General features: G+C 44.5%; 1 protein-coding gene across 2 annotated transcripts in view; it reads left to right on the forward strand.

The window, feature by feature from the left end:
* The window catches only part of ZFYVE26 (zinc finger FYVE-type containing 26), a 1,501,667-nt gene that overhangs the window by 1,197,053 nt on the left and 283,381 nt on the right, over positions 1-21,233 (forward strand). For both annotated transcript variants that reach the window (XM_069638726.1, XM_069638727.1), the window contains 3 exons: positions 2,909-3,056; positions 9,562-9,771; positions 10,823-11,041. In XM_069638726.1, the coding sequence (XP_069494827.1) occupies positions 2,909-3,056; positions 9,562-9,771; positions 10,823-11,041 (577 nt within the window). The remainder of the gene's footprint in view (positions 1-2,908; positions 3,057-9,561; positions 9,772-10,822; positions 11,042-21,233) is intronic.

The following is a 21,233-nucleotide window of genomic DNA, read 5'->3' on the forward strand; positions in this document are numbered from 1 at the left end:
CAGTACTCCATGTAAGATGGGGTGTACTGGATCTGTGTTAACATGACTAAGTAAAGTTAATGGCAACTTTACCCTTTCCTGGGGGACAGTAGTCAGCCTCAGAAATGGAGTCGGTGGGAAGTCTAAAATACAACCCTGTGTCACTGCACTGAAGGTGCTGTGTAACACACAAAAGCAGCGGGCTACTGAAGTGGTGTACTCCAGAGTCCACAATCACAAAAACAGATGAAATACACATGGCAAAACACAGGTAAGAGTGGAAAGAAAGGGGTCCCCTCTTACCAAGTGGAAAAATAAACTCCAGCGATCCAGCAAAGCTGCTGGGGGACTCACTAGGTAAGGGAAATTAGCCATTGAATGAGAATTCTCCCTAACAGGCACTACTGACAGATGAAGGTCGGCATGGCCACACCAGAGCAATGAGGATCATCTTGCATTGGCTCTGTATGAGTGTCTTGATTACTCGTAGAAGGAGAAGGATTGGAGGGAATGCCTAGACAAACAGGCCCTCCCATAGAATGGAAAAGGCATACCCTAGACTCCTCCTTTGAGGATACCTGCTGGAAAACTGGGTGCACTTTGAGTTGGCGGGTAACTTTATATGTGGCCGGACCCATGTTGTTAAAAAAAAAAGAGAACCTGGTCTTGACGGAGTTCCCATTCGTGGCAGGATCGCACTTCCCTGCCAAGGGAATCCACGATGGTGTTGTGGATTCCGGCCAGATGAAACGGAATGAACATATCGCCTAGTTCCACAGCCTTTGTGATTCCTTGAAGAGAATGAGAGAGCGGGTCCCTCCTTGCTTTCTGATGTAGAACATGGTGGTTGTGTTATCTGTCAAGATGCGAACCACCTTGGTATTGGTTGTCACTGGGTACTGATGCGCCAGTGGTTGAACTGGAGCACCTTGTGTGAGGTGTGGCCCCACCAATGCAGTTTGGCGCAATGCTGGGTTCAGCTTGATTTTGTCATTCCAGGAGCCAGACACCCGTTTCCACCTGGCGATTAGGATCTCCTGAAGAGGTCTCGTATGCAACCTGGAGTGAGGTACTAGAGGAATGCAGGAAGACATCATCCCCAGTAGCAAACTGTTGTCAGCTTCAGAGAGTACAACTGCTAGGACTTTTTCTTCCAAGGGAGTTGCTAGATATTGCATTGTGTCCAGACGTGAGCTGAGGAACATTGCGTTCTTAGATGGCGATATGCATAACTTTGGAAAGTTGATGGAGAATCCCAGAGAAGTCAGGTATCAGATAGTCTCTTCGGTGTGCTGCAGCGCTAGTGGCTGTGAGGCAGTGCGTATTAGCCAGTTGTCTAGCTAGGGGTATATGTAAATGCCTGCGCTTTGGAGATGGGAAGCCACCGGAGCTAGGCATTTTGTGAAGACTCTTGGAGCCGGTTTGAGGTCGAAGGCAGAGCTTTGAACTGGTAATGCTTGCCTTCACACCAAGAAACGCAGGTAGCGTCTTTGCTTGTGATGTATGAGGATGGGTAAGTAGGCATCCTCCAAGTCCAGAGAGGAGAGGAAGTCTCTCTGTCCCAGCTGGTCGAGAACGTGTTGTAGCGTGACCATGCAGAACTTTTGCGATTTGTGGAACTTGTGGAGTTGCCCAAGGTTGAGGATGGGTCTCCACCCACCGGACTTCTTTCTCACTGGGAAGTATCTGGAGTACACCCTGGAACCCCAAAGGTGCGATGGCACGGCTTCTATAGCCCCCTTTTTTAAGAGGGACCGAACGTCTTGGAAAAGGAGGGGCATTTGAAATACACATGGCAAAACACAGGTAAGAGTGGGGAAAAAGGGGTACACTCTTACCAAGTGGAAAAAATAAACTCCAGAGATTCAGCAAAGCTGCTGGGGGACTCACTAGGTAAGGGAAATTAGCCATTGAATGAGAATTCTCCCTAACAGGGAGGAGCTACCTCTGAGGCGCCAGGACTAGTAATAGAGAGCAGCAAATTGTGGTTTTGTGCAAGATGCAAACTCCCTTTTTTCCATTATATATTATGCAATATGCTTTAAATGTTCCTTAAGTGGGTACTTTTTTTTACAAACATTCCCAAACCCTCATAGTTAATATCACATAGCTATGTTTGTATCGTCAAAAGCAGCTCCAGGTAGCTGCTGGTTTCAAGCTTACCAGGCCCCTGGAAATTTCGAACCCTGTACATGTAAACATGTTGGGGTAGCCAAATGTTTTTGTTCAAGTGACTGTATTCTGAAAATCTTTCCAGTCGAACTTTGCCTGATATCAGATCACATGGTATTAAGACAAACATCTGAGTTGTTACATTCAGTGCTTTATCATGGTTGGGTCTAGTGCAAAACTGCCCTTTTAATGTGACACTTGTGCTTTAGAAAAGTCTGTTCTATACCATAACATATCATTGTCTGATTTCCCATGTGTAGTAAGATAACCACTATACACTGAAGACAGGGCTGAGAGATTCCTCCTGACAGTGGCCTATGCCAATGGTGAAGTATAATTAATGAGCTTACTGTGGGTGGGGGAGGTTGATCTTTGCTACAGTGGTAACATAGGCAGTGTCGTGTTAGCCCAATGGACCGAATAGCTATCCTGTTCAATTCTGCAGCCGTTGTGGTAGAGTTTATGGTATTGGTGATGTGGAGGAAATGCCAGCTTGTGGTGCCACAGCAAGAGCTAAGAGATAAGGGGGCTGATTGTGAGCACAAGAGTGATCCATGCAATCACTGAAGAGCCGAGAACAAATGCACAAATAATACATATAACCCATCCCTAAATCAAGAAAAACTATCTGCCTAAACCCTTAATACCATAGTTTGCTAGCTGTGATTATGTGATGTTAAGTAGATTAGTTTCCCTAGCGTCCACTCTCCTCAATATAACTTTAAGTAATGTGTACCTTTTCTTCTCCTCACAACAGCTACTACAGCAAGGTGGACTTGTTGAAGATCTTAGTCACTAACACCTACCCCAAAATACCATCGCTGGATCAGATTCTGCAGCCAGCAGCTGTCATACGTTTGAGGAATCGACTTTTGGAAGCAGAGTACTATCAGTTGGCTATTGAGGTAATACCAGCATGTGACTCGTCACTAATGGGAGAATGCTGAGCTTGATGTTAGTCAATATACATTTTAATGGTTGGATCAGATTTTTGTCCCTGAAACACAAAACATCCCCAAATACAGTGTTAAAATGACCCATGTAAGTAATCGAATATAAATGATGGACGTATAATTGTCACAGGTGGATATCACATAATATACAACACATACAGTTTCATCACCTTTTCAGGATTCTTGGCAGTAGGGGATGTGGAATGCCTATTGCGTGGTGATACAACCCCAAAAGGACATTCTAAGGCAGTAGCTGGAGGAAGGAGAAATGCAGTTATGAGAAGGGCCTATGTTAAAAGAATCTAGTGTTCCGAGTCCATTGTTTGTTCCCTAGTCTATACCACAGGTTTAGAGATTTTCCACCCAAAGATATTCAAGAAAGTAGTACTTCCCTTCTTTGAAGATATGTAATGTTGTGCAGGTTAAGTAAACTTGATGGCGAAAGAGTGCTCCACAATGGTGACTCTACAAGTTAGCATCACCAGAAATAGCCAAAGTTAAATGGGTCCGCTGGGTTACCAGGTTTGACTGTAGCTACTGTGATGGAGTCCCATTTAGACAGCTGGCAGATGGGAGGAAAGACTCTGGGCACCATAGAATGCCAACTGCTTTGTAAAACAGAGCCCGAAGAAGGTATTGGGGGGGGGGGGGGGCTTCGTCCCAGAGCCTCTTCACCAGCCCCAGCGTAATGATTTGGCCCAATCATAAATTCCCCAAGTCAGTAATGTACAATATTGATATCAATAGGAGAGCCAAGCGGTCCTCAAGCCAGTTTCGCAGTATTGAGAAATAGTGGTCCATGATTGAGAGACTGGATGTCTTAAGGAACTCACCAGTTTTTGAGTTTGACCTGCTGAGTGGGAAAAACAACTTGTAGATAAGGGTGGTGGAGAATTGGGGGCAGAAAGATCAGGGAACCCACAAGCAAACACCCGGCAGCTCCTGTAAAGTCATGCAGTTGCCCTGACGGGGCTTCCTGACTCCATTCCTTCCCCCCTTATGCCACCCTCACCCCACAACTTCCTCAGAACTGCAGAGTGGCAGCAAACAATCATCATAACCTCTGGTTCACTTGAGTAGCAGGAGGAGCAAGTACCAGGGAACCAATCACTTGCTTCCAACGCCACATGGCCCCTTCTATGGCAGAATTTAATTTTTGGATTTTCTGATGTTTCTTTCTAGAGACCCTTAAACCTTTTGCTTTTTCGCTCTTTAAGTTTTTTGATGTTGACCTTTTATGTGGTTAGAGGAACTGCTACTAAAGTCACTGCCACTGCAATGCTTTATTTTGTATATGGTCCCATGGTAGCCCGTATGACTGCTGGTACAGGGGTGCTTTTTAAGCAGCCCATTCTTGTGCCAGGGTGAGTTTGTCACACTAAATTGGTTTTAAGGAGCAGGCTGATGGGAGCTGTAATTTAGTTTTGCTTCAAGCCGATTTACCCCATTAATAGCCCAAATGTTCCTTTTTGGTAGCCATTGGGGTAATATATTTTAATCCTGCTGTCTTTTGCATTCCTTTGTGTAGGAAAACCAGCAGGCAGGCCTAAAATAGTGGTTGTGTGAACATGTGTACACTCTAAGCCTCGTGCTGCACCCTCTAGAGTAGTTTCGGCTTGTTTAGAACATTACCTGGCCTCAGGAATGGCCATTACACACCATGTGAGGATGGTCCTGGGTATTATGCAGTTTTTTAGGCCAAACAGAGTGGCTGGCTGCCAAACACTTTGCTTCGGTCCCCTTTGTGTGATTAGAGTGTTGGCTTAGGTCAGCCCAGTTGTGTATGGGGTACCTAGGAAAAAGGTCAGAATGTTCAGTATTCTAGCAGGTGTAACTACCTGCTGGATGATTTTTACTGTAAATTGGCAGTTGCTGCATTTGTATTAACAGATCCAGCCGTTCTGGTTGGACCCTGTGCCCTGGGCATTGCTCCAGTATACATTTTAAGCTGCTGGACCTACTTCCTGGGCTGCCCTAGTCTTCCGCCTAATTCTGCTTATTGGTTGGGCCAGGCTCCCTGAGCCTGAGCCGTCTTCTGGGCCTTTTTACCACTGCTTCCCATTTTTACCACCTCGATCATGCGGTTTGGTGCTGGAAGTTGTTATTGCCTGGAAAGAGAGTGGGACTCCACTACCCTTCCACATCTGCTCCTCTGGGCCATCCTGGGTCCCTCCCACCATTGCTCTCTTTGTGGAACCAACTTCTGCTGCTATTCTGCCTATCTGTCCTTGAAGCTGCTGGAACCTGCTTCTCCTGGTTTCGTCTGTCCTTCTGAAGCTATCTCCGGCTATGCTTGCACTTCTGGCAGGAGGGTTCCTCTGCTAGGAAGGCTGTTTGTTCTTCTTTTGGCCTGTCGGGTTCATCCTTAGTCTAGTTTTCTACTCTTTCGGTGAATGGATCCTGCATTTCGCCCAGCAAAGGAAGACTCGTTAGTCACTGGTTCGTTTGAACGCTCCTAGGCAAAGTGTTAACTGCCACAGTGAGTACCTAACTCTGGGCCCGAGGTTGGTGAGTTATTCAAGTGACTTACCTCAAGGCATTCCCTTGGCCGTGCATTGTCGTTGGTTCTAGCAGTTCTCCTTCTACCATGGTTTGAACATTGACTTCCATTGAAGTAAATCCTGCTCTGCTTCTCTTCCCAATTGGTGTGCTAGGTCTCAAACCAATACTGGATCTCTTCAAGAGTTCCTTCCCTGCCGTCCCCTAGTATTGGTTAGTCTTCTCTGCGCCTGTGGGGTGGAACTGGGACTTTCCTACCTTTTGAAAAGAGCTGCACCTTTGCCTACTGACTTTGTCCTGTTATCCCCATGGAGAACTTTTTTAAACTTAATTGACACTCTTCTGTAGTGATTTTTACAGGTACATACTTCGACATTAGCATTTTGTCAGGAGTCCCAGGTTGGTCCTTGGAGTTTTAGGTCCAAACACTAGAATTGTAGCTGCTTCGCCTGATTGTATCTGCCTTTTTGAACTCCTGCACTATGTTACTGCCTGGTTACTTTGTTGCACTTGTGGCTACCTTTGTTTCATTGTCTTTTCTAGGGGTGTAATGAGTCCTTGTGTCTAGTATTGCTTATCTAATCTAATCTTGACTTTTCACCAGCATTGGATCTTTCATATATTCATATGCTGTGAATATTCCATGTCGTTAGGCTGGGAATCCTCGGTAACATAGAGCAGTTTAATTTTAAGCCGAAAACATCAGTCACTTTAGTGCTCTATTGAGTTGTCCTCTTTGTTTGATTATTAAAGTTTAACCACGTTTTTCTCCCTATAGGTCTAAAGAGTAGTGTGAATTTGTATTAACCATGCTACTATGTGCTAGAGGACTAGTTGTATTGTGATAGTTTGTGTGGCATCTTGGGTCCTGATAATGACTAAGCAAATGTAATGAGTTACTGTACCCTCTCCCCCTTGACTATATGTGCAGTGCCTATCACCAGGTATTTGTCTCACATGTTAGTAGTAGGGGTGGTAAGGGTTTTAACTGGCCAATGCTGTGTTTTATGCATATAGTGGTTCCATCTTGTGCTGTGTGTACCTGCAGTACTTATTCTGACATGCTAGAGATCATATGTGTGACTTCAGTATGCTAGTGTTGGATGTTTTCATTGGTTAACTGTGTGGTTTAACTAAACTACCAGCTTGCCTTCATCCCTCGAGTTAAGCTTGACGGCTCTGCCATTGCTTCTCTTTTACAGGGGTCTGGTTTCCCTTTTGGTTGGAATTGCTGTTTCACCATTAGGTTAGATGGTTGCACAGTCCTCACCAGATTGTTACGTGAAAGCCCCCCTAACAGCCCAGCTGGCTTTAAAGAAACTTCTAGACTGGGTATAAAAAGGGACACACATGCGAACTAGTGAGGGAGTGTGGAAAGAGGTTGACAGAGTGGACTGCTGCAGAGAGATTAAGGAAAGAGAAACAATGTAAGATAAAGACATGGCTGGTGTTTGAGGAAAGAGAGATTAAGCAGGCGGAGAAAGTATGATAGAGTGACCTTGATGGAGGAAGTGGTACAAGAAAGAATCGGGATTGGAAAGGAGGATTAGGTGAAAGAAGGAGGAAAGCAGAGGAGTGATAAGGAGGCTGACGCCGGGGAAGAAAGTATGATAGTGGACAGATGAGGAGAGTGAGCCCATATAAAGAAGGGGTGGATAGGAAAAATCTGACTGGAACTGGGAGTCATTATCCAATCCTTGCGTGGAAATGGCTTACTGGAAGTTCTGGGGCACAGATTCTGAGCTGTGTAAACGTTTAGGAGGAAGAGGGTGAGAGAGGGGAATAGCAGAAGTGAACATTGCTCTGGCTAGGTACCCATACTCTGGGTTGGGGAGACAGATGTAAGATCGCTGAATACTGAGCTGGGGGCGGGTGACCTAGAGAGAGAGAGAGAGAGGACAATATTCATTGAGTAGAAGTCCATCTTGTAATCGAGAGGATGAAAAATGCTGCTGGTCCATACTGATGCCTCCAGGCCAAATACGGACCTCTGGCATCTACACAAGATGAGCCTTTAGTGGCCTCTTGAGAAACTGGAGTCTATGGTGGGCTCCTCAGGAAGCAGAGCTTGTGGTGGGCTCCTCAGGATGTGAAACCTGCAGAGGGCTACAAAGCATTAAGGGTCTGCGGAGGGCAGGCGAACAATCTGAGCCTGTGTTAAGCTCCTGAGCAATTTGAGCTTGTAGTTGGCTTGCAAGAAATCTGAGCCTGTGGTGAGTTCCTGATCAGTATGTGCTGGTGATGGGCTCCCAAGCGATCTGAGCCTGTGGTAAACTCTCAAGGAATGTGAGTTGGGGGTGGGCGCCAAGGGATCTGTGCCTATGGTGGGTACCAATGGATCTGAGCCTGTGGTGGATTTCGCTGGCTCACTAAGAGTTAAAGTCCATGTTCCTGAAGAATCCAACCCTCTTTTGGTCTCCAAAAGTGGCATATCTTCCTTGGTTGGTCAGGGTGACAATAATGAGTGCATCTGGAAATTCTGTCTAGGTTAGATAGAAGAAATCAACTGTCATCTAGATGACAAGCACCATACCCAATAAAGCAAACATTTGGTACAAGACCACGACATCAAGAATCTGTGAGTGACTTTCTTGGAACCTACCAAACTGAGAATACATTTTTGTATGATTATACCCTGACCGCTAGCTGTTGTAGAACAGGGCCCCTGGACTCAGAACGTCCTGGTCCTGTGTAGATTAGGATTTACATGCTCCCCCTCACTCAAGTATCTTTTTCTTGAACTTCTGCACTGCTCTGCTATGTTGAGACGTTTGACTATTTTGTTGAAACATCTCACTGTTAGACCATAAAGGCTTTACTACCATCTGAGTGTTTGACACCAGTAGAACATAAGAAACATGAAACCTGGTTGTGTAGAGTCTTCCATTGATCCCTCTTCCTGTGGAGTGCAGCACAATATTTGCTGAACTTTGAGTTACTCTTCCATAGGAAACAGGGGAGATGCACAGACTTCTTCTGGATCCTAACAAGTAGGTTGGTGACCTCAGAGCTCTAAAAGACATGTCCTTGGTAAACTGTACTAACCTGTACCTGCACATTACTTACCTTCACAGAAAATAGTCACATTTGTATAACCTCTCAATATGGACAATTTCATATGTAATCTTATGTGCATTATGCTCTTAATCCCTCCATTGGCCAAAGGTTTGCAGGAAATCCGTTTACCTAACTCCGGGTCCGTTTTCTCCCCCGGAACAGACAGAAGACAGAACGCGTCCATGCAGTTCTGATGAGGCCTGGGATTAGGACTCTTGCTGGATTGCAGGGAAGGACTAGGAAACAAAGAGTTCACTAACTGTTGTGAGGGGTACAGTTTAGAACATTTGCCCAGCCCTCCCCCACACAATACTCATAGGAAAATAAATGAACATTTACATTTTTAGATTATTTCGATATGTTTATCATTGTTTATTGTTTTTATTTTTTTTATATGGTTTAAAGTGGATATTTATGGTTTATGTATTGGTATGTTTTGTGTGGTTCTACAAGCATTGTTCTGAAATAAGCCTTCCTTTTCACTTTGACTAAGATGCATTTTTAAAGTGCCAAAGAGTTGCACAGTGCGGAAAGCAACATTTCTGTTCCAGCTCTGTCAAGCTTGAATTCAGTGGACCATTTTTAGGGTGAATATCCATACTTCGTGCCCTAGTGCATACTCTGGGCTGTGCAACTATTAAAGCATGCTGTTGTTAATGACTTAGCCAAATATCAATTCAATATTGAAATGTTTCCCAGAGTCTTCAGATCTGTATTCTGTGCCATCTGCAGATTAATTTTGCTTTCAGAAAAGACCCTTTTTGAAAAGGGAAAATGTCCATGCTAATTTTGAATTCACTGCACGTTGACTTTTTTGTTTCTCACTACTCTGTATGTCTGTGTCTTCTTATCCACATGGTGGTTGGCTCTCTCAAACTGTGTGTTATGATCTCTGGATTAGGTTTCCACAAAATCTGGACTTGACCCGACTGGCGTGTGGCATGCATGGGGCATGGCATGCCTAAAAGCTAACAATCTTACTGCGGCCAGGGAAAAGTTTGAGAGGTTTTTAAAGGCCCCATCGGATTTAAACCAACTCACTCAGGGATCGAGGGTGCTACAAGACGTGACCCAACATTTGGAATCTGCAATGAAGCCCATTGCTGCAGGGGTAAGAATACATGTTTATTTCAGATTGCTTGATGTTGCTTCTCAAAGACAAAACTCTCCTTTCTCACTTCTCCAAATTATTTGCTTCTCAAAAAACACAAAGTAGACTGCAAAAATATGCCAGTGTTTATGAAAAGACAAGCAATACTGCTATTGGCTAATGCCTCCAAACTTTCCATATGCTAAAGCAAATTATCACATCAGTTGTATTGATGGGTAGTAACACTATCCATTAGAGGATTTACTCTCCTTAAAGATCGTTGAGCAACTCTGTTGATCTCATCTTCTTCCCCTCAACTGTACACCCCCTTGCCAGTGATCCTTCTCTTTCTGGTCCTTCACTGCTACTCTACCCAGTCTCTGTCCACTCTTTACTCACGTGCTCCATTACTAAATACAAATCGAACTATATGGCTTCTGATTTTGCTAGGTCAGGTCTTCCTTCCTAGCTCTTTCTCCACAACACACCAGCTCTATTGAACAAGACTTCATATACTTCAACTCCGCACTCACCCTGCCTTGATTACCATTGTCCTTCTTGCTGTTTCACTCCATCCTGCCCAGGTCCCCAGCCTTAGCCACTCGCCCACTTCATTCACCAGCTTCTGATGACAATACAGCTCTGTTTGTGGTGCTTGATCCAATCCCAATCTCCTGCTTTGTTTGCCTCCTTCACTGCATACCTTTTGCTCTCTCAGCTGCCTTCAATTCTACAAAATCTTCTCACTACACTAACCACATCTCCTGTCTCCTCTGCCTGCAAACTCTCCTCTGCCCTCCAGACAATGTTTACCTCCAACTAACTTTTCTCTCTCAGCCAATGACTCTTACCACTCTCATACTCCCCCCCCCCCCCCATTTGTGGCCAAGAAAGGCTTACACGTTGGAATGCCCCTTTAGATGGAGATAATGGTTAGCGTAGCCTGTTCTGCTGTGCATAGCACAAACATAAGAACGATAGACTTGTGATTCTCCATGATTTGTTAGCCATTGTTTCCTACTAAAAGTGAATTTTTGGTTCATATCCACCATCACTCACTTTGCATTAACAGAAGGATGACGACTACATTGCCACACTAAAAGACCTGGAAAGTAACCTGAGGACTGGAAGTTTATGGCTGGAAATGATGCCAGAAGGAAAGGTTCAACAGAACGCCTACTACCAAGAATGTGTATACTACCTGGAAACATACGGCACCAATCTGGCAATCATCAGCTTCCTCTTGAGACATGATTGCATGAGGGAAGCACTGCTGCACTTGTTCAGAAAGGTGAGTATGTGCAATTACATGGTAAAAACTTTGCTTGTTGCCATTTTTCAGTGACAGGCTAGCAGGTGCGGTATAAATGCAATATTATTTGCAATGTGACTTGCTGTAAACATACAATTTATTATTTTAATTGATTGGTCACTAAGCAGAATTAGCTGAAGAGAACATGATTAACAGCCATCAAAATACTATGAACACCAAAGCCTTCATATGCGTTAGGGAAATGTGTTACCACCTCCTAGGTGCTACTCCACCTTTTTTGTTGTTCTGCAATTCTATGTACTCTGTAATGCCAGAGCGACATGTGCTCCTGCCTACTCCCCAGGTCTGGTCATTTCTAGGTGATGATGCTTAAGTGATAATGAATACAGAGTACTTCTCTACTGTTGCTTTTTGCTATTTATCATGGGGCACCAGCATTATTCGAGTTCAATAGATTCATATGGGAGAACAAGGCTGCTGTACTGGTGCCGATCTGTAAGTAATGTGGCCAACTCCTTCCTCACCAACATCACACTGTGTGATAGTTTCACTATTTGCGTTCATTAAGATCGTTAATCTTTTCTTTTTTTGTTGTTGATAAAACACTTTGTTTTATATTAAAACATACAAACAAAGGCAACAAACAAAGGTGGCTTCAATCCAAGCCCTCTGATGCTAATTACTAAAATCAAACATTAAAAGGGTGTCTTTTAAGGCATAAGGTTACATTAGTGTTCATCATCATAATGAATATATTGTTACAGCACCTTTCCGCAGGACAAGCAGGTCTTTCGAAACAGATCACAGATTAACGAGCATCCTCCCACCTCTGGAAAAAATGTTGTGCCTTCCCGGGACAACCTCTAGCAGTATACACTCTGTGCTCCATTGCGATACATATATCCACATCTGTAGTCCGTTGCTCATAACTTGGTGTCACATCAGAGCCCCATAGCTGCGCTATGTTTCTTTTTATTAGCGCTGTGGTGGTCGATAAGAACAGTTTCTCATATCGTGACAGTTGACCGTCGTCTTCCACCCCTAACAGCAACAGTTTTGGATCTCTAGGAATTGTTCTACCCATGACTCTCGACAACTCGTCACAGAATGTTTGCCAGTATTGATGAATGTGAGTACATTCCCACAGGGTGTGGAAGAAGGTGCCTTCTTCACGTTTACAGCGCAAACAGGCTGGATCTGCGATCTTCCCCCATCTGAAGAGCGCCACCCTCAGATAATATATTCAATGCAATATTTTTAATTGGATAAGCCTAAGTCTGGATGAGATGGCTATCTCTCGGGGGTACATCAGGGATGAGATCCAGTCTTCCGGTAGTATAACGCCCACATCCCTTTCCCATTTGGTCTTTAGACTCGACAGTTCAGTTGTGGCGAAAGAGGTTATGGCGCTGTACATAGTAAATGTTATCTTATGTTTGATTTGGTCTGGGAATAAGTTGCGTTTCGTTGAAGTATATTCCGGCATGTTAGTTAGGACGGGGAGGTGGGCCTGCAGTGCATGCTTTAGCTGATTGTACTGGTACTGTTCAGTCGGAGGGAGACAGAAACGGGATGCTAGATCTACAAACAGGATTATTTCATCTTCCTTCACGATATCCCCAATTTTAAGTATCCCTTGCTTCATCCAACTGGGCCATTTAGGGAGTTTGTTCACTCGTGGGAGATTCCTGTTGGCCCAAATTGGTTTTACTGGGGTTAGCCTTTTGTCACATCCCATGTGTTTATGCGTTTCAACCCATAATCGTGTCATATGTGATAGCATGGTTGGGGGGAGGGGGGTCGTATGATTTATCACGCAGTAGAGATATTCCAAAATTGATTTTCCCGGGGTGTTAGGTTCTGCTGTTCTATTATGCGGTAGTGAGGCGTCTCTGTGCAGTTTGTCATTCACAACCGCCATCTGGCTGGCCCAATAATATGTTTGCAAAACAGGGAAGCCCAATCCCCCCTTCCCATATGGATCTCTGAAGGGTAGTGAGCGCCAAACGTGGATGTCCCCCGCACCATAGTAGTTTCCTGAGCATTTGATCTATTTTGCGAAATCCGCTTTGCAGAATATATAATGGGGCGTTTTGCAATATATATAGGAATCGGGGGAGGGCCATCATTTTAAAAAGCGCTGCTCTGCCCAGCAGAGTCAGTGGTAGGGATGTCCAGTGGCGAACATCTTCTGAGAATCTTGCCATCACAGGGTGCAAATTCCTAGGCACTGTATGCCCAGGTACCAAAATGGTTCCTTTTCTACGCGGTAGGGACAGTGAGCCGGCACTATGTCTTCCACTTTTCCTATCAGAATTAGTATGGATTTGGATCAGTGGACCCTCAGACCGCTGAAAGCGCTGTATCTCTCCAGCAGGCATGCCACAATGGGGCAGGACCTGATCGGATACTTCAAATATATTAACAGGTCGTCTGCGTACAATGATACTTTATCTTCCCAGATATCTGACCAACAAAAGCCATTCCATGTCCCCGTGTTTCTTAATAGTTCAGCAAGAGGTTCGATTGCAAACGCAAAGATCATGGCTGACAGGGGGCAGACCTGTCGCGTCCACTTCCCTAGTTCGAGGGGACGCGATACACATCCATTCACTCTTGTCACTGCCACCAGGGCTCTGTAGAGGGGCTTCACCCAGTTCATGAATTGTGGGCCAAAGCCCATTTAGTGCATTATTTCCCATATTGCCTTCCAGTATACCGAATCAAAGGCTTTTTCAAAGTCTATTGCAAGCAGGGGTAGGGGGTTTTGGAGAGTAGCTGTTCTTTCTAATGCTGAGTGTAGTCTATGTATATTCATGCGGGTAGATCTCTGCGGCATAAAGCCGCATTGATGGATGGATCAGCGATGGTATAACCTGTTGTAGTCGGTTAGCAAGCACCTTTGCAAGTAGTTTGGTTTCGCTATTTATGGTCTGCGAATTCCAGATAGTAGTTATTCAGCCGCCAGAGGTGAGGGGGAGCCGGTCTAGTGGTTTTCAGCCCTAGTATTAGGGGGGAGTGATCTGAGATTCCCCTGGGAAGCAACTGTGCCTCACACGCTTGGTGTAAGTTTACCGATGGCATGGGCTCCAGAGTGGTAGGAGTATTCTCTTATATCAGGGTGTAGATCTCGCCATACATCTCGCAGTCCTAAAGCATCGGCTAAAGCAGCAATTTTGGTGCGTGTGGAGGGGTTTCTGGCACGTAGGTGTGTTCGGTCTAGTTTTACATTCATAACTTCATTGAAATCTCCTCCTACTAGCATGACATCTGAGGAGTCTCCTTTGATTATGGGTGTGATGTCGTTGATTCGAGTGGTCAGTAAAGCTGGCGGTGCATAGACCACCAACATGGCGATGGTATGTTCTCAAAGTGTCCCCGTAATGTATATGAATCTTCCCCCCTGTGTCCTGTGTGACAGTGGAGAGGGTAAAGGGAAGCCTCTTATGTATTAGTATGAGTACCCTACGTGAGCCCATGGTGTACCCAGCGTGTATTGCTATGCGATAATTAGTGCGTTTGAATAAATTGCAATTCGTTCCTGACCGGTGTGTTTCGGATAGGAACACAGCGTCCGGCGTATGATGGTTTAACAGCTGCAGGGCTAGGCGTCTTTTAAGGCCGCAGCTGAGCCCGTTCACATTTCACGTCATGAACCTAAGGGTCTGGGATCATACCTACTAGTGGCCATCACAATCTGGAGTGGGAGCAGACTGTAGAACAGAAGATTAGGTAGAGCACACCTGAGGTTTCCTAAATTAATGTTGTAATCGTAAATAGGTCACATGTTCAATATTTTTAGGTGCGGAGGAGGAAAAGTGTTCCTGGCACAGAGCCACTACTCTGAAATTGCAAAAAAGAAAAGAGGATCCATAGATGGAACCCTCCCGTCCCCTGCACACCTACAATCCCATCCTTTGACGGTTAAATCATTGATTCACAGTAATAGGTTAGCCAATATGTAGTTGGTCTTTAAATTCAAGATAGAACAGCTATAGACATAACTGTGTTACAAAATATGTGTTTAATAATTAAGTAAAGAGAAACATATTGGTCAAAAAAAGGATGCCATTCAATAACTAAAAAAATGGCTGATGCGTTTCGAGAAAAACATTCTCTTCTTCCAGAGCCAGATGAAACTACTGAACTGTAAATCAGAGAGAGAAGAGATCATGAGACTAAGTGCATTCGGCATGCAAACAGTTGGTACTTATCACATCCTTGCAACGCATAACATTATTTACATATTCATATCTCGTTTGTTCAAATGGTTTACAGTTTCAAATCTATATCCTCAGCCGACAACCACCATATGTTCGGGTGATACGGTACTCTCTGAATGAATGGAAATTGGAATGCCTTCATCATTGTATACAATTTAAATGCTATTGAGGTAGTTGTCCATATCCTAATGGAATAGTTTGGCGTGGACACATTTAGATACCCATGCTTATATGTACAAACAAGTTGTCACTGTGGGCAAGCACTCAACAGGATTAAAATAGTGTGATTCTTCCTGCCGCTTGGTTACTATACAGGGAAACTGTATATGGGCATCTATACGAAGCGCTGTAATTTGGAGTGTGGACCCTGACTTGGAAATTGTCCGATCAGAGTACTAGTCCTGTAATCAATGAATAAATAACAGTAAGATCACATGGAAGGTCTGTCAAAAATAAGGAAAGGAAACAACAGTTACAAACTCACCAAGGTGTGGGTTTGAAGGGTGTGTGCGATTAAAACTGCTGAGTCAAATGTTTGCAGTGCGTTTTTCAACTTCGGTAACTCATGCTTCTGGTGTAGAGCTTCAGTCAATGGCTGTAAATGAAGCGCAAAGCTATGTTTAGGAGTGTGTGGTGGAGAGTGAATGCACTGAAGCATCAAGGTGTATATACATTCGCTATGATTGCAATTTACTGTGGCATGTACGATCGTTATACTCAGGGAACGAAGTTCCTGATGTGTCGACAACCCTCTATTTGTTGTAGCGTAGCTACTGGCAACCGTAACATGGACGTGGGCGTTATAGACCTGGGACGTGCCTCTTGTGGTGGGAGTGAAGTAATTCTAAATGAGGTCAACATAGACAAAGGACTAGGTTGTCAACACACCTTGTCTGCAACTGTATTACCCGTCAGCGGCCATGTTGGAATGGCTCTTGCTGTTAAGCAAGTGTATCTACACTGGTAATGAAATACAGAGTGTACTAAAGACTCGGGTTGATCAAGTAAAAAATGATCCAAAGTAAGCAGTGTAAAAATTCAGTAATAATAGGAGGGACTCCATGTAATCAAAATATGTGGGTTGTTGGCTTCAGATTTACATATTGTAGAGTAAGTATGCAGCTGTCTGCAGTGTCAAATAGGAATACCTTACACAAATGAAATTGTCAATCAGACAGTGGTTATATCTCAAATATATAGCAAATGGACCCATTGGTGCGAGGAAAACAATTATGAGCCTGTTGCTGAAACTTATCTGCAAATTATGAATCTAATTGTGGAGAGACAACAGAGAGTTTTGTGGGAGTGTGGGTACATGCCTGCAATCTTAATTGACATAATGCACCAATGTGTGAACATTCAGCTATTGAGGGTGAAAATTCAGCAGTATAAGTAGACAGGCGATCATGGATTCATCATTACTATTACATCAAATCTTACATTCAAATAAAACATTTCAATGAAAATGCATCATTGAGCTCTCTAGGGAGTAGGGTGTCCAGATAATGGATCAAAAATGTTTCCCTGCGTGACAGGGTAGCTTCGTAGTTACCACCTCTAGAAGGTTTTTTAATATCCTCTAAAACTTGGAATTTAAGCTGTGCCACAGTGTGGCTGTTTTCCAGAAAGTGTCTTGCCAGGGGTGATTTGATGTTTTTACATCTTATGTTGGATTTATGCTCTGTTACTCTGTCTTTGGTGGCTCTTGTGGTCTGGCCCACATACAATTTCCCACATGGGCATTTAATGGCATAAATGACACCTGTGGTTAGACATGTTGCATAGTCTCTTAGTTTGATATTTTTCCCTGTATGGGGATGTGAGATTGTGTCACCTTTAATTACATTGTTGCAATGTGTGCAACACAGGCACAGGAAAGTGCCGGTCTTTCTTGTTTTGAGGAAGCGTTGTTTGTCTTTTGAAGGTCTTTCGGCTTTCACCAGTTTATCGCGGAAATTCTGCCTGCGTTTAAATGCCATCATAGGTGGTTTAGGGAATAGTTCCTGTAGTAGAGGGTCATTATGTTCCAATCTTTTCTTAAGGCCTTGCCTACCTGAAAACTTTGTCTGGAGTATTTTGAAATATATAGTAATGGTGTTTCCTTATTTGTCTTCCTTGGGGTTAAAAGATGTTCTTTGCTGAACCTGTCCGATCTCTGTTTTGCTTCCTGAAGGACTGTTTTTGGGTAACCCATTGACTCAAATGTTTCCATTAACATAGAACATTCTGTGTCAAGGCCTGCTGGGTCAGAAGTAATCAGTTTAAGTCTCAGGATCTGGCTAAAGGGTAGACTTTTGATCATAGATTTGGGATGTGAGCTCGTAAAATGTAATAAGTTATTTACATCCGTTGGTTTATGATACAGAGATGTTTTAATCTGATTGTTTATGATCTCCAAGTTGACGTCTAGGAAGTGTAGTGATGGTGTCCCTACTTCCATGGTGAATTTGATATGGTTATGTACTGAGTTCATGTAATTGAAGAAAGAATCCAGTTCTTCTCGGGTCCCACAGCAGACGCCAAAAATGTCATCTATATAACGCTTCCACGTTAGTATCTTACATGATAATTCCGGATGGTCTAGTACATAGCGATGTTCAAATGTATACATAAATGTATTCGCATACACAGGGGCCATAGATGAGCGCATGGAGGTTCCTGTGGTTTGTTGATAGTACTTTGCTTGGAATCTGAAATAACTGTTGTACAGGATGAGGTTTAAAATCTTCAAGATCAATTCGATATGTCCGCTAGTGGTAGTCGAGTACAAAAGGAGCCATTCAACTGCTCTAATACCTTCTTCATGAGGAATGGACGTGTATAGACTACACACGTCCATGCTGAAAATAATGCATTCCATACTGAGAGCTGAGATGTCATTAATGTAATTCAAAATGTTGCTTGTGTCACAAAGGTATGTCGGAGTCTCTTGTACTAGTTGTTGCAAAGATCTGTCAATATATACTGCTAGTGGGAGCAAACTGTGCCATAGTGTATGCCGTGGGAAGGCTGTGATCATGTAGTACTATAATGTGACTTACCATCAAGGAGGGAAGCGTGCTGCACTAACACACACAGAGTGTGTCACGCGGGAAGGTAATGTTTTCGTAGTGCTGTTGTATGCATTATTGACAAGGAGGTATGTGTGCCATAATTACTATACCCAGTATTAACCCAACTATTAAAACTTCGTTCCTGCCACCCTATACTCCACCCAACCTGAAGCATCTATCGCTCGAACAACAAAGGGCAGCTGTCAAAAACGGACAACTGTCATGCAATAAAACATTAACTAATACTAATTACCCCTGTAACCTGATGTATCTCAGCCCAGTAGGACCAAGATATCGTTCTCTCTGTTGGGGGGGTGACACTCCCCGTGGCCGCTCAATGGTGGGGTATTCTAGATTTCTGGCAGTCCAGGCGGGTCGTTATGTTCTGGTACTGTCTCAACCTCCCATACAATGGCAAGGTATGTTGGGCAGATCATGTCAATTCTCACTCCCCCTCTTCACCTGGGGGTTCCCGAACCGGTGGTTGCGGTTGTAATGGTGGCGGTCTCCTATCCGGAGGGGGTCGAAGATCCCTGTTCCTATTGTTCCAGAGTGTGGACCAGTCTCCTTCTATATGTTGCTCGGGCCATCGCCATGCCTATTTGGGTTAGTTGAAATGAACCGATGTGCCCTTGTGATATATTTTGAGTTGGGCAGGAAATAGCAGACCGTATTTGACGTTCAACATTTGCAATTAGTTTTTGAGCTGATCAAATGATTGTCTGGCTTTCTGCACCTCTCTAGTGTAATCTTGGAAAAAGACAATTCTGGAACCATTGTGTGTTATTGTGCTCTTGGCGCGTGCTCGCTGGAGAAACGCATCTCGATCTCTGTAGTTTAGGAGCTTAGCTATTACTGTGCGTGGAGGGGCACCGGACACTGGTCTACCAGTTGGCATATGAGAAAAATTTGGAGAAGGTATCCGGTTCAAACAGATCCATTAGCCATTGTTCCAGAAAAAGCTCCATGCTGGGGCCTTCGGCCATCTCTGGCAATCAGAGTATCCGAATGTTGTTGCTCCTCGATCTCTCCTCTCCCTCGTCCACTCTCTTTTCCATTGTTTTCAGCCTTGACTTGACACCGGACAGTTGTTGCAGTGCGCGCAGCCTGTTTTCTGCATCAGAGATACGCTGTTCTGCCTCCCCGGTGCGCAAGGTCAGCTTTTGTAGGTCATGGCGGAGGAGGGACACATCCATACTTATGCCATCCATTTTTTGTTCCATAGAGGCTCGAGAGTCCACAATAGCCGCCATAACATCTTTCAGAGACAGCGTGTTTTCAGTTTCAGCTACTGCACCTGATAGGCCATGGTTATCTTGTGTCTGCATTGTTGATGTTGTGTATTGATCAATTCTGTTTTGTATGGATTGCTTTTTCGCTTTATCTTTGCCCATGTCTGATGCCACTTCTCTATAAGCACCAGGCCAATTAGACTGGTGTTGGTGAGCAGAGTTTCTTAGCAGCACCTGCAGCTGGTTATAATGCAACAATTTCAATCCTCCCTAGTGAGTAAGGTCACCGCAGCCGTGGTTAGTCACCTTTCTGTCAATCATATGGTTCTTAGTAGAGTGGTGCGCTTATCCACCCTTGAAAATCGAGCAGCATGGCCGGGTCAGGTGATTGCCTGGCTCAGCTCTAATCAAGCAAACGCGATTATTCCCTCTAGTGTACTGCTGTGTTCCACCTCAGTGATTTGCCAGAGTTTCCATGTTATAAGAGTGTCATATGCACACTCAATCTGACCCCTTTTTCCGAGTTCCTGTGTTGGTGTGTACAAAGTTATTCTCGGGTCACATCTGCTTCATCGATTCTTCCTTCACCCGGCCCTTGAACGCTGTCCCTGGCGTTCTGAAGATAGGTGTATGTGTCCAAATGCACCAGTGCGGCTGTCTACAATATCGTTGTTACCTGTGACAACAAAAGAGGCACCACCTTTTGGCATCAGGAGTTGGTCTCTCCGTATGTCAGTTCGGTGGGGCGTACAAAGGATCACCACAGCGCGCCAAACTTGAGAAGTGCTGTTAGTGACTATGTCGTGGCGTCTCCCTGGTTTCCTCCCTTATTGTTTTCAGGTTGAAAGCTATGTGGGAGGCAGTGTTCAAGTGGTACCTAACTGGACAGTAGTTCTTTCTGGGAGCAGGTTATGTTATAGTTCCGTTAGATGCCAATCAATGGTGGTTGCATTTGTTCTCTTTCCCTTGCATTTCATTCCTCCCTTTAATGTTTCGGTACTGCTGCGCCTCCGCCTGCCGCTACTCTCCATGTGGCGTTGTGTTGTGTGGCCTAGCCTTGGGGTATCTTGCTGCTGCTTGCTATCTGTTAAGCCAATGCTGCTTGGGGCTGTAAACTACATTTCTGATGTTTGTTAATCTGCTTAGAATCACATGCTGTGCATAGGTCCGACATCCAGTGGTCACTGCGGAGTATTGCATTTTGTTTTTCGTAGTCGAAAAGGGACGTCGACAAGGCGTGTCTGAAATACTATCCCTATAGTGACGTGCGTTGTACCCACAATCCCTCACGCGTCGAGGTCCCTCAGATTGTTTTTTTCCGCCCAGCTACTGGTCGCCTTTACGCGGAGCTCCTCGAGAGACATTGCAGATTTCATCTCCTCAACCTTTGGTCGTTTTCGTATTTAATATATAACACATGGATCCCTCCCTCGACGCAGTTGTGAAGCTGTCTCCGCCGAGCAAGATCTTCGACGGAGGGGACTAGCAGAGGAGATCCTTCGGCGTTGCCGAACACGTGGCCTGGCCTCGCAGGCCAAATACAGTAGGGAGAGTGGGGTCGTGGGACATCTCTGGTTCTTTTCTGAGAATGCCTTTCCTTTTCCCCTTCCTTTCCCTTGGGGTCGTTATCACGATTTATTGCCTCGGCTATGGAGAGGACACCCTTTAGGTTTTGCCCGCGTTGCAAGGGCAGGTTTACTTG

Source organism: Ambystoma mexicanum, chromosome 14 (genome assembly GCF_040938575.1).
Source record: "Ambystoma mexicanum isolate Mex_15411 chromosome 14, UKY_AmexF1_1, whole genome shotgun sequence".
Taxonomy (NCBI): domain Eukaryota; kingdom Metazoa; phylum Chordata; class Amphibia; order Caudata; family Ambystomatidae; genus Ambystoma; species Ambystoma mexicanum.